The 12614-nt window shown below is 45.5% G+C and overlaps 1 protein-coding gene across 2 annotated transcripts in view; it reads right to left on the reverse strand.

Moving 5' to 3' along the window:
- Positions 1-12614, reverse strand: part of CTIF (cap binding complex dependent translation initiation factor) — a 419667-nt gene that overhangs the window by 21288 nt on the left and 385765 nt on the right. For both annotated transcript variants that reach the window (XM_082254608.1, XM_082254607.1), the window contains one exon: positions 6367-6522. In XM_082254608.1, coding sequence (XP_082110734.1) covers positions 6367-6522 — 156 coding nt within the window. The remainder of the gene's footprint in view (positions 1-6366; positions 6523-12614) is intronic.

Below are 12614 nucleotides of genomic sequence, written 5' to 3' on the forward strand. Positions count from 1 at the left end.
TTTCAGCGAGACGTTTAACTCGCGTGGACAGTCCTTTAATGGGACTTTGTCGCGGCCGACCCAGCGCGGAGCTATGGCCTGCACGCGCTCGTAGGCTGAACTGGGGTGACCACCGGATCTCAACATCCAGCCCGTCGCCCAGTTCAGCTTTCTTGCTTGAAGATCTCACAGGAACACTGGAGAAAAAAGCTGTCTAAAAAAAAAAAAATCCTTTAAGAAAAAATTCTTGCCAGGACCTAAGATCCCAGCAAGGTATCTAGGTCCTTACTCCTAACTAGACAGAAAATAACTGATTTGCTGAGGCAGAGAGAGAGAGGATATACCCTCTGGGACTGCCCCTGGGGTGTGGCCAGAGCTTTTTAATTTCCTGTCTAGTCCTGCTCCTGTGGAGGCAACATAACCCAAAGGTGGTGTATCACCGAGGACTACGTCTGTCAATGAGCGCTAGAGAAAAATCAGTTTATTACAAGAAAATATGTCAACTAGGGATTCACCGGTGCCGATACCGAGTACTCGAAAAAATGCTCCCGATACCTAAAACCGGTACTTTGCGGTGCAACTTGCATCCATACAAAATGAATGGGCTCATATCGCGCAGCAAAGGATCGTCATGCAATTTGAACAAGAATGCATTGCAATTCCTGTCCGAATCACATAGGAGCAGTTTCCAGCACCGCTCCTTTGTGAACCCAGGCTGAAATCACTATGACAAAAGCCTGGTTTTACACAGCAGCAGTGGGGAAACCCCATGGGATTCGGACAGGAATCGCACAGCCTTCCTGTTCAAATTGCATGCGATTCTTTACAGTGCGATTTGAGCCCATACATTTTGTATGGGCGCAAATCGCACTGCAAAGTACTGGTACTTAGTATCAGCAAGTACTATCAAGTATTTGACCGAAAGTATCAGTACTCATACTCGCTGATAAAAAAAAAGGGTATCAGTGCATCCCTAATGTTGATGTGTTGCCCACTTCATCAGGGCTACAATAGTTCCATATAAATACAGAGCCAAATCACAAAGTGTGTGTACGTATACAGGATACAGAAGCCTCTATATTATACACTTCTTTTCTTTGCTGGCTAGCAAAAGTGTCCCCCCTTTTTTTCTATCTTACATACATCTGTATTGCTAATGAATATGGATGTGATGGGGAATCTCTCTTACATGTCCCAGACGAAAGAAAAAAAAAATGATAGGGGTTTTAACCTTTCTCTACTTTAGCCACAATTATACCTTAGGCCTAGGTCCACACAGACGTACTTACTGTATATACTCGAGTATAAGCCGAGGCACCTAATTTTACCATAAAAACTGGGAAAACTTATTGACTCGAGTATAAGTCTAGGGTGGGAAATGCAGCAGCTACTGGACCACCACGAGACACAAAACAGGGGCTGCGGACATGGTACAGGAGATGCAGGGCTGTGGGCATGGTACAGGAGATGTCAGAGGCTGCGGGCATGGTACAGGAGATGCAGGGCTGTGGGCATGGTACAGGAGATGCAGGGCTGCAGGCATGGTACAGGAGATGCAGGGCTGCAGGCATGGTACAGGAGAATCTCCTGAGGAGATGCAGGGCTGTGGGCATGGTACAGGAGATGGTACAGGAGATTCAGGGCTGTGGGCATAGTACAGGAGATGCAGTGCTGCAGGAATGGTACAAGAGAATCTCCTGTACCATAACCGCAGCACTGCACCTCCTGAGGAGATGCAGGGGCTGCGGAGGAGTCTCACTTACCGTTCATTTAAAAATGGCGCCGTCCGGAGCCAACATGTCGCCGCACATGTGCCGTCTGCCCGGGAATAGCCAATCGAGTACTGGCTTTCCTGAGTGGCGGCGTAGCATGAGCACTGCACCGGAGAACAGGTAAGTGGAACCCTCACTCCAGCATAAGTGGAGGGGGGCTTTTTCAGCATAAAAAACGTGCTAAAAAAGTCGGCTTACACTCGAGTATATACGTTAAGCGTACATCTCTGTAAAGGCTGAGTTTTGCTATGATTGGCCCAGGTACCATGTGATCACTGGTAATCAATCACAGATCACACACAGTAGTAAACAATGATGTCATGAATAGATTCCATACATTACTTTTGTATACTACATGAACTACATGACATGGTCACACAGTGATTACGTGGTATCTGGGCCCGATACCGAGTACCGTAATCCGGTGTACACCAGGGGAGGCATTATGTCCACCGCGACAAACAGGTATGTCATGGTGTCTGGGGAAGTTGCTCACCCACAGTAAATGTACTTTTGGCGGATGGCGAGTGGTTAAGAAAGCTTTCAGAAATAGAAGGGGGTAATAGTTTATTGTTATCAATTAACAAAACGGAATGTAAATTAACAGAAGAGGGATACAAATCAAATCAGTATTTAGTGTGACCACCCTTTGCCTTCAAACCAGCATCAATTCTTCTAGGTACAATTGCACCCAGTTTTTGAAGGAACCAGGCAGGCAGGTTGATGGTATGGCATGATGGATAAGTATCTGTCTGTATTTCTCAGCATTGAGGACGCCATTGATCCTGACCAAATCTCCAACTCCATTGCAGAAATGCTGCCCTAAACATGTAAGGAACCTCCACCATGCTTCACTGTTGCCTGCAGACACTAATTATTGTACCGCTCTCCTGCCCTTTGGTGAACAAACAGCCTCCTGCTACATCCAAATATTTCACATTTTGACTCATCAGTCCACAGCACCTTTTTTCTGCACCCCGGTTCCTATGTTTTCTTGCATAGTTAAGTCGCCTAACCTTGTTTCCATATCAGAGGTTTGGCTTTTTTGCCCCAAATCTTACATGAAAACCACTTCTGGACAGATTTCTCCGGACATTAGATGGGTGTACCTGGGTCCCACCAGTTTTGTGCTGATGGCGCTGATGGACATCTGATGTAGAAGGGAATTACTTACTTTCACCTGCTGCATTATGTTTCCTTTGCTGACCACTGCGTCTACAGTCCTCAGTGTTGCCCATTTCTTTGTGCTTCTTCAAAAGAGTTGGAACATCTTGAAACCCCAGTCTGCCATGAAATGTTTGCCTGGGAGAGACCTTGTTGATGCAGTATAACCACCTTGTTGCTGTGCTCAGTCTTGCCATCATGTATGACCTGTGACAATAAACTGTCTTCCACAACCTCACCTTAGTCACACAGAGTTTGGCTGTTTCTAACCCAGTTTTAGGCCCCCTACACAGCTGTTTCGGTTTCATTTTATGACTGTTTAAGCCTACATATGAAATTGATGATCATTAACACCTACTTGGTAAAATTGATTAATCATACAGCTGACTCTAATCCTACAAAATCCATAACTTTGTGCAAGTGTACAAAGTGTGCAAGTGTAAGAATTGATGCTGATTTGAAGCCAAAGGGTAGTCACACCAAATATTTTGATTTGATTTAGATTTTTCTTCTTTTCGCTCAATTTGCATTTTGTAAGTTGATAAAAATAATTAAAATATATATTATTACTTTACAGCATTTCTTCACACCTGCCTAAATCTTTTGCACAGTACTGTATACATACGCATGTTATAACTTGGCTCTGTACTAATATGATTATATCGTAGCACTGATGAAGTGGGTGCAGATCCCTGAATTACGTTAAGATTTTTATTTTTACATCAATAATCAACAACATTATACCATCTGAAACTTCATTGTTAGAAATGAGCTTTTTTTTTTTTTTAAGGAGGTGAGCCTGAGTTTTTTCACTCCTCTATCTCCAAAGTTTGATACCTTGGAATTGCATACCAGGCTAAATTCTCCTCTTCCCCATCCGTTCCTCAGTTTATGCTTGAGAATGGGATAACATGCATGGTGTGCACCTTGTTTTTGGATCTACAGACTTGTTCTGGGATGAGCCACAACCTGAGAAAAAAGTGTTTGGCTCTGTTCATATATTGGCACCTTGGATCGCGGGCAGAATCACGATTCTGCTTGCGATCCCGAATCATTGCAAATCGCGGGACGCCTGAGTGATTCCTGTCACTTGCAATGGCACCCCAAACGTGGTGAGATTTTGCCGTGATTGTCGCTCGACGAATTGCGGTAAAATCACGCAAACAGAATTGCGGGACGCCTGTCGCCCAAAAGAAGTACAAGAGCCTTAACCTCCCTGGCGGTATGATTCTTTTGGATTTTAGGTGCTGAAAGTGGTACCATTATTTTGCATGTAATTCTTGTGAATGAGCAGCCCAAACCAACTGTATACATTATATATATATATAAAATGTATACAGTTGGTTTGGGCTGCTCATTCACAAGAATTACGTGTATATATATATATATATATATATATATATATATACACACACTAATATATATATATATATATATATATATATATATACATAAAAAGTACAGTAAAACTGCAGGAAAGGGCACTAGGGGGCAAACTAATGTGATTTTTTTTATTTTGAATGGTATCAGTGTGTTTGGTGTGTTTTTACATTTGAATTTGCCGCCGGTTCCACCCCCCTGCGAACATCACGTCGCAGGAGACGGAAGCCGGGGCACGGAGACGATCGGGAGGAAGATCTGCCGCGAGACACATCGCTGGATCCCGGTGACAAGGTAAGTAACCTCTTTTACAGGATCCAGCGATGCTTCTGGCGGTACCCCGAGCCACACTCGGGAATACCGCTAAGAAGGTTAAACAGTTCAGTGCTGCAGTATTCTGAGCTCAGGGCAGTCTTATAAAGATTCCCCCATTAGGCAGGCCCATGACACCTATGACTCACAGGAAGTGGGCTGAATGACATTTAGGAAGAGATTTACCTTAACTGTAGCACTCAGAATCTGGTGCTGCTGTGCATGGTAGCCAATCAGCTTCTAACTTTAGCTTGTTCAATTAGCACCCCCACCAAAAAATTTAAAGTCAGCATCTACAAATACTGTAGCTGCTGACTTTTGCTATTAGGGCACTTACCTGTCCAGGGATTCCTTTGTGTCTTCACCTAAGCCCATTCTTAAATCAGCTCTTGGGTTCGGGTGCCGCCATCCTGGGTAAGAGATACTGGCAGTGAAGCCTTGAGGCTTCACAGCTGGTTACCTACTGCACATGTGCGAATCACGCAGCATTTTATTTTCTCCCTTGGCCTGGCTGCGAACTCAGCAAAACCTGTCAAAACTAGGGATGCACCGAAATGAAAATTCTGGGCCAAAACAGAAACCGAAAATTCAGGCTGCCCTTGGCCGAAAACCGAAAATGACTTTTTTCCCCCAAATGATTTTATCAAGCAGACGTGTATCTGTGCATACTGATGAGGTGTTTTGCCAGTAGTGGGTTTGAAGTTTTTATAAAGACTTTGTTATCGGGTACATTTTGTAGGACGATGGTTGTTTGAATTTGGTTTTATTCAAAGATGCCAAATGCATATCTTTGCCCTGTATTACAGTAAGTTTTCACCATTAACAAGAATGTGGGGTCGAGTGGAAGGTTTAGGTTTATGGACCTGCTGGCAGTGTTGGTGTCGCAGAGTCGAAGGATTGTGTGTGCATACCTACGTCAGTTGGACTCCAGTGGATCCCATAAGAGGAGGGATTGTTTAGGACAGGCAATCACCATATAAACAAACATTCCCATAAACAAGTAATAAAGCCATAAAGTTATTTTATCAAAGACAATGACATTCAGTACACATAATCAGAGGTTTCTTTTAATATTGCTTTATAGTGACACTTAATGGGGTTATTTTCTTCCAAGACAACTCCTGTCGTTTATAGAATTATTACTTGTGGTTTAAAGGAGGGAGAGAGAGTGAGAATACTTTACTCCGCAGTGGCAGCACCAGAGCACATGGAGAGGAGATGGGGGAACCATTCTGCAATAAGCGCGGAGGAGGACGAGGAGGATCCTCCTCTGCTGTGCATGCTGGTTCCTCTCCTCGGACATCACTGGTTACTAGATGCCAGTCGGCTGGCCATCCTAGCAACCAGTGTAGCTCACAATAAAGTGCCCGGCGCCGTTGGGGAAACAGAACGGAGCGGTCAGCGGAGATACCCACCTGACAGAGAAGTGAAGGACTCACTTCTTACAGCTATTAGTGGCCATTCATTTTCGGCATCTTTAACCAGTTTTCGGCCGAAATGGGATAGGCCCATTTTCGTCCGAAAACATTGGATGCCGAAATTTCGGTGCAGCACTAGTCAAAACCAATTGTGGGGGGGGAGGCAGACAAGTAGAGCTTCTCCTTTTGAGTGGAGCTCCGCTTTAAGCTTTCACAATTAAACCTGGAAGATAATTGGCTTCTATGCAGAGCTGTGCCTGATTTTGTACAATTTGTCATTGTGATTCTGCCAGTAACACTGGCATCGAGCCATAACCTCCACACAAAATGGCGACCATTACCTCTCTAAGGCAGGTATAGATGGGGCACACGAGGACTCGGAAGGGCTCATCTGAGCTACTTCTCATGGTGCCAAACACCTCACACAGGAAGGTGATGAAACCCAGCCAGCTCTCCACATCTGATTTGTGCAGCTCTTCTCGAACGGAGAAATCCTTCTGCAAAACACAAACAGACAAAATCAGTTAACCGCCACCAGCCGAGACATCAGAAAGAGGAACTTCAGAGGAGGCATGCTGTGAAATAACAGGAACTTGTGACAAGGACTTTTACTTCGGTTTAGAGCTGAACAGCAGAAGAGGAAACCAGCAAAACCAAATGTGGTCAGTAATGTCTCTTGCAGGGAATGAGACAGTTTAACAGTTTATCTGTGTTTTGGTGACAGTTATTGCATCACACAGACACGACTTCTAAGGAAGAACACCCTGGAAGGTGCTTTTAAAAGGCCCTCTATAGAAATATTGTATTCTGGTAACTGTATGGAGTTAATGCCTGTAATGAAAGTATTCAATATAAGAATTCCTATTTCTGGTAGGCCTGCACAGTTATTTCACCATCTCAGAGGCATCTGTAGAATTCAGTAGAAGTTCAAACAAGTTTCCAGACTTCCCAGAATTGGCCAGCAAAAATGTCTGCCTTTGTCACGCAGGAGTGACCGGTACACTTGAAACCTGGAAAGCTCGCTCAGCATGTGGCCTCCTCACAGCCTCGTACCTCGCCTGCCGTGTTCGCACACATGTGGAGGACAAGGCACGAGCTTGTACTGCTGCTGTTCAGCATATGTCAGGCAGAAGCTCAGCTGTAATTATCAACTTTTCAACAAGTAGATGGGACAGATTTATAACCAAACAATTAGGTTAGCCAGCTGAGGAGAAGCCGGCTCACAGAGCTGACTGCACCCCTGCCGGGGGGAAAACACTGATAAAAAAAAAAGACCCATTCAGTTTTTTACATTACATAAAAAAGTCATATACTAAAGATACATCTGTGATAGATAGATGGATAGAGCAATAGTGGCAGAAAGAGAGAGAGCGGTAGTGACAGAGGGAGAGAGCGATAGTGAAAGAGGGAGAGAGAGCGATAGTGACACAGAGAGAGAGAGCGATAGTGACACAGAGAGAGAGAGCGATAGTGACAGAGAGAGAGAGCGATAGTGACAGAGAGAGAGAGCGATAGTGACAGAGAGAGAGAGAGCGCGCGATAGTGACAGTGAGAGAGAGCGATAGTGACAGTGAGAGAGAGCGATAGTGACAGAGAGAGAGAGAGCGCGCGATAGTGACAGTGAGAGAGAGCGATAGTGACAGAGAGAGAGAGAGCGCGCGATAGTGAGAGAGAGAGAGAGAGCGATAGTGACAGAGAGAGAGAGAGCGATAGTGACAGAGAGAAAGAGAGCGATAGTGACAGAGAGAAAGAGAGCGATAGTGACAGAGAGAGAGAGAGAGCGATAGTGACAGAGAGAGAGAGAGCGATAGTGACAGAGAGAAAGAGAGCGATAGTGACAGAGAGAGAGAGAGAGAAAGAGAGCGATAGTGACAGAGAGAGAGAGAGAGAGAGAGAGCGATAGTGACAGAGAGAGAGAGAGCGATAGTGACAGAGAGAGAGAGAGAGAGCGATAGTGACAGAGAGAGAGAGAGCGATAGTGACAGAGAGAGAGAGAGAGAGCGATAGTGACAGAGAGAGAGAGAGCGATAGTGACAGAGAGAGAGAGAGAGCGATAGTGACAGAGAGAGAGAGAGCGATAGTGACAGAGAGAGAGAGAGCGATAGTGACAGAGAGAGAGAGAGCGATAGTGACAGAGAGAGAGAGAGCGATAGTGACAGAGAGAGAGAGAGAGCGATAGTGACAGAGAGAGAGAGAGAGCGATAGCGACAGAGAGAGAGAGAGAGAACGATAGCGACAGAGAGAGAGAGAGAGAACGATAGCGAGAGAGAGAGAGAGAGAACGATAGCGAGAGAGAGAGAGAGAGAACGATAGCGACAGAGAGAGAATGATAGCGACAGAGAGAGAGAACGATAGCGACAGAGAGAGAGAGAACGATATCGACAGAGAGAGAGAACGATAGCGACAGAGAGAGAGAGAGAGAACGATAGCGACAGAGAGAGAGAGAACGATAGCGACAGAGAGAGAGAGAATGATAGCGACAGAGAGAGAGAGAACGATAGCGACAGAGAGAGAGAGAACGATAGCGACAGAGAGAGAGAGAACGATAGCGACAGAGAGAGAGAGATAACGATAGCGACAGAGAGAGAGAGAACGATAGCGACAGAGAGAGAGAGAACGATAGCGACAGAGAGAGAGCACGCGATAGTGGCAGAGAGAGAGAGCGCGATAGCGACAGAGAGAGAGGGAGCGATAGCGACAGAGAGAGAGGGAGCGATAGCGACAGAGAGAGAGGGAGCGATAGCGACAGAGCGATAGCGACAGAGAGAAGAGCGATAGTGACAGAGAGAGAGCGAGTGATAGTGACACAGAGAGAGAGAGAGCGATTGAGAGTGTCAGAGAAAGAGAGAGATAGCAAGAGAGGGACAAATAGTGACAGAGCAAGATGGTGACAGATGGAGAGAGAAACTGATAGTGAGAGATAGTGACGGAGTAAAGTCCCAGACACAGAAGCCAAATATCTTTCAGCTAAACAGAAAGCAGGCAATATTCAGCACGTGTGTATGACAGCCTATCTGGTTCTGTCAAAGGGGCATGACTGAAAAGATCTGCCAATGGGCATCCAATCAGCGCTCTCAGACAGTGGAAGTCCCCCTGTCAGAAAACAATAGCTCAGCAGGGAGATCAATGTACTAACTTTGGATAATTAGTACAGCGAGCTGCTACTGGGTTGAACGTAAAAAAAACGATAGTGTGTACCTAGCTTTTGGGAGAGAGAGAATGGCTGCAGATAGTAACAGAGATTGATATAGAGAGAGACAGAGATTTATATATAGAAAATGCATTATGCGATAAATAATAAACCTGTCAAAGTCATGTGACCGGCCCTCTCCTTTCATCACTGAGGGCTCTCAGCAGCTTTATTGAGACTCCATGGGACACTCTGGACTCGCCACCATGGCCTGTATTTTCAGAATGGATAGTAGGATGAAAAGCTGCACTCCATTATATAGACCCCTTAGAAATTACAATAGTCAGTAGAACTGCCTTGGAGCTCTGGAGCCCCAAGTTCAGTTGCAGCCAGGGCACCATCTGTAACAGCAAGGGGCAGCTAATGTCACTATTTCATGAAGAGGGGAGGCTGAGCTATTGTGGCCAACACCTTACATTCCTAAAGAGGAACTCTAACTTATTATGGCTTGCTACCTCCTGCTAACTGCTAAACCTTTGATGAAGTGGTAGATAGAAGATGAATAGGATGTGTGAGATGTAACACCCTGGAGGAATACCAAATGTATATATATTTTTACACAATGACATTTATGATTAGTAAAACACAGGGTCACCAGGTATTACGTTAATGAAAGTTGAAGATCTAAAGTGGAAAAAAAAGTCTAACACTAACTATTCTTAAAACGTTCCTTCCCTCTTCCTCCTACTGATCCTGCATGCCCTGTGTATAAAAGAAATGTGTACTTACCTCTTCTTAATGCTCTCCAGTTCGGTCATTTGATCCCAAAGCTCCGGCTATCCTGTGTTGGTGGGCAGCTGCTGCAGGGGAGAAGAGAGAGCACCGACAATGGCTGGGCCATGGGAGCCTATGGGTGAGGGCACAGCTCACAGATTTCAGAGCCGTAATTGAGTGCTACCTTATACAGGGGAGCAGGAGCTGCAGGATCACGTAATCTGATCAGATTAAAAAGAGGTAAGTATACAGATATTTTTTATACAGGGTATGCAGAAAAGGTAGGAGGAGGGGGAGGGAATAGTTGATGTTAGGCCTTTTTGCCATTTAAAAAGTAATGAAAATCAATTTTTAAGTCCATTTAAAACATATATAAGATTTTATACGATTAGCTATGCTTCTACTTCAAGCACTTGCTGCCCACCCACCACCATTCAAAAGTAATGCAATCATAAATAGAGATTCACAGCTCCAATTATAAAGGGCCTATTTCAGATCTTTTTACAGAATGTTCTAGAATATACCCAAATCTTTATATACATCCCTCAAATTACTGAGCTCTGGTATTTCCAGTGAAGAGTACTGTTAATGCTACAGAATATAAAGATATTTTAAACCATGGGTCTCTAAACTTTCTAAACAAAGGCCCAGTTTATGGTCTTGTCTTTCAGACTTTTGGGGGGCTGGACTGTGGCCATCGGGGGTAAAACTGTCCTGGCATCAGTGAGTACACAATGCAAACAATTCCTCCCCCTAGTACATGTAAACATGTACTAGGGGGAGGAATAGCACTCCATCATTGGGGTCAGTGGGAGGAATAGTGCCCAATCATTGGTGTTAGTGGGAGGAATAGTGCTCCGTCATTGGTGTTAGTGGGAGGAATAGTGCTCCGTCATTGGTGTTAGTGGGAGGAATAGTGCTCCGTCATTGGTGTTAGTGGGAGGAATAGTGCTCCGTCATTGGTGTTAGTGGGAGGAATAGTGCCCCATCATTGGTGTTAGTGGGAGGAATAGTGCCCTATTGTTACTGTCAGTGGGAGGAATAGCACCCCATCATTGGTGTTAGTGGGAGGAAGTGTGACCCATCATTGGTGTCAGTGGAAGGAATATCACCCCATCATTGGTGTCAGTGGGAGGAATAGTGCTCCGTCATTGGTGTTAGTGGGAGGAATAGTGCTCCGTCATTGGTGTTAGTGGGAGGAATAGTGCCCCATCATTGGTGTCAGTGGGAGGAATAGCACCTCATCATTGGTGTTAGTGGGAGGAATAGTGCCCTATTGTTACTGTCAGTGGGAGGAATAGCACCCCATCATTGGTGTTAGTGGGAGGAAGTGTGCCCCGTCATTGGTGTCAGTGGGAGGAATAGCACCCCATCATTAGTGTTAGTGGGAGGAAGTGTGACCCATCATTGGTGTCAGTGGGAGGAATATCACCCCATCATTGGTGTTAGTGGGAGGAAGTGTGCCCCATCATTGGCGTCAGTGGGAGGAATAGTGTCCCATCATTGGTGTCAGTGGGAGGAATAGTGTCCCATCATTGGTGTCAGTGGGAGGAATAGTGCCCAATCATTGGTGTCAGTGGGAGGAATAGCACCCCATCATTGGTGTTAGTGGGAGAAAGTGTACCCCGTCATTGGTGTCAGTGGGAGGAATAGCACCCCATCATTGGTCTTAGTGGGAGGAAGTGTGCCCCATCATTGGTGTCAGTGGGAGGAATAGTGTCCCATCATTGGTGTCAGTGGGAGGAATAGTGTCCCATCATTGGTGTCAGTGGGAGGAATAGTGCCCAATCATTGGTGTCAGTGGGAGGAATAGCACCCCATCATTGGTGTTAGTGGGAGGAAGTGTGCCCCATCATTGGTGTCAGAGGGAGGAATAGTGCCCTATTGTTACTGTCAGTGGGAGGAATAGCACCCCATCATTGGTGTCAGTGGATGGAATAATGCCCCATCACTGGTGTCAGTGGGAGGAATAGTGCCCCATCATTGGTGTCAGTGGGAGGAATAGTGTCCCATCATTGGTGTCAGTGGTAGGACTAGTGCCCTAATGTTACTGTCAGTGGGAGGAACAGTGTTCCAAGAGCCACATTAAGGCAAACAAAGGGATGCATATGGCCCCCCAGGCGGCAGTTTGGAGACCACCGTTTTATACAATTGTGCACTTCCAACCCTGTCGTACGTTTAGGGGGGGGGAAGGCCCTTTTTTGTTCCATCATTACTGTGTCTCTGTGTACAAAGCCAGCTCCATAAAGACATGATTTGATGAATTTGGTAAGAAGGATCTCGAGTGGTCTGCACAGAGCCCTGACCTCAACCCTATGAAATACCTTTGGGATGAAGTGGGCCACTGATTACAAGCCAGGTCTTCGCATCCAACATCATTCTCTGACCTCACAAATGTTTTTTAGGCTGAACGGGGACAAATCCCTGTACGACTTACCTGAATAAAAGGAACTTCTCTTCATTGGATTCTGTGGTGGTGTGTGACCATTTTCTTCTCAGATGGGGACAAATCCCCACAGACACACTTCAAACTCTTGTGGAAAACCTTCCCAGAAGAGTGGAAATTGCAGCCCCAAAGGAGGGGGAGGGGGGCAACTCTATATTAATGCCCATTGTTTTGCAATGGGATGTCCAGAGCCAATGAACGTTGGTCATTTGGTAAATGTATTGGAAACCAACACAAAC

Source organism: Pelophylax lessonae (assembly GCF_965119305.1).
Source record: "Pelophylax lessonae genome assembly, chromosome: 1".
Taxonomy (NCBI): domain Eukaryota; kingdom Metazoa; phylum Chordata; class Amphibia; order Anura; family Ranidae; genus Pelophylax; species Pelophylax lessonae.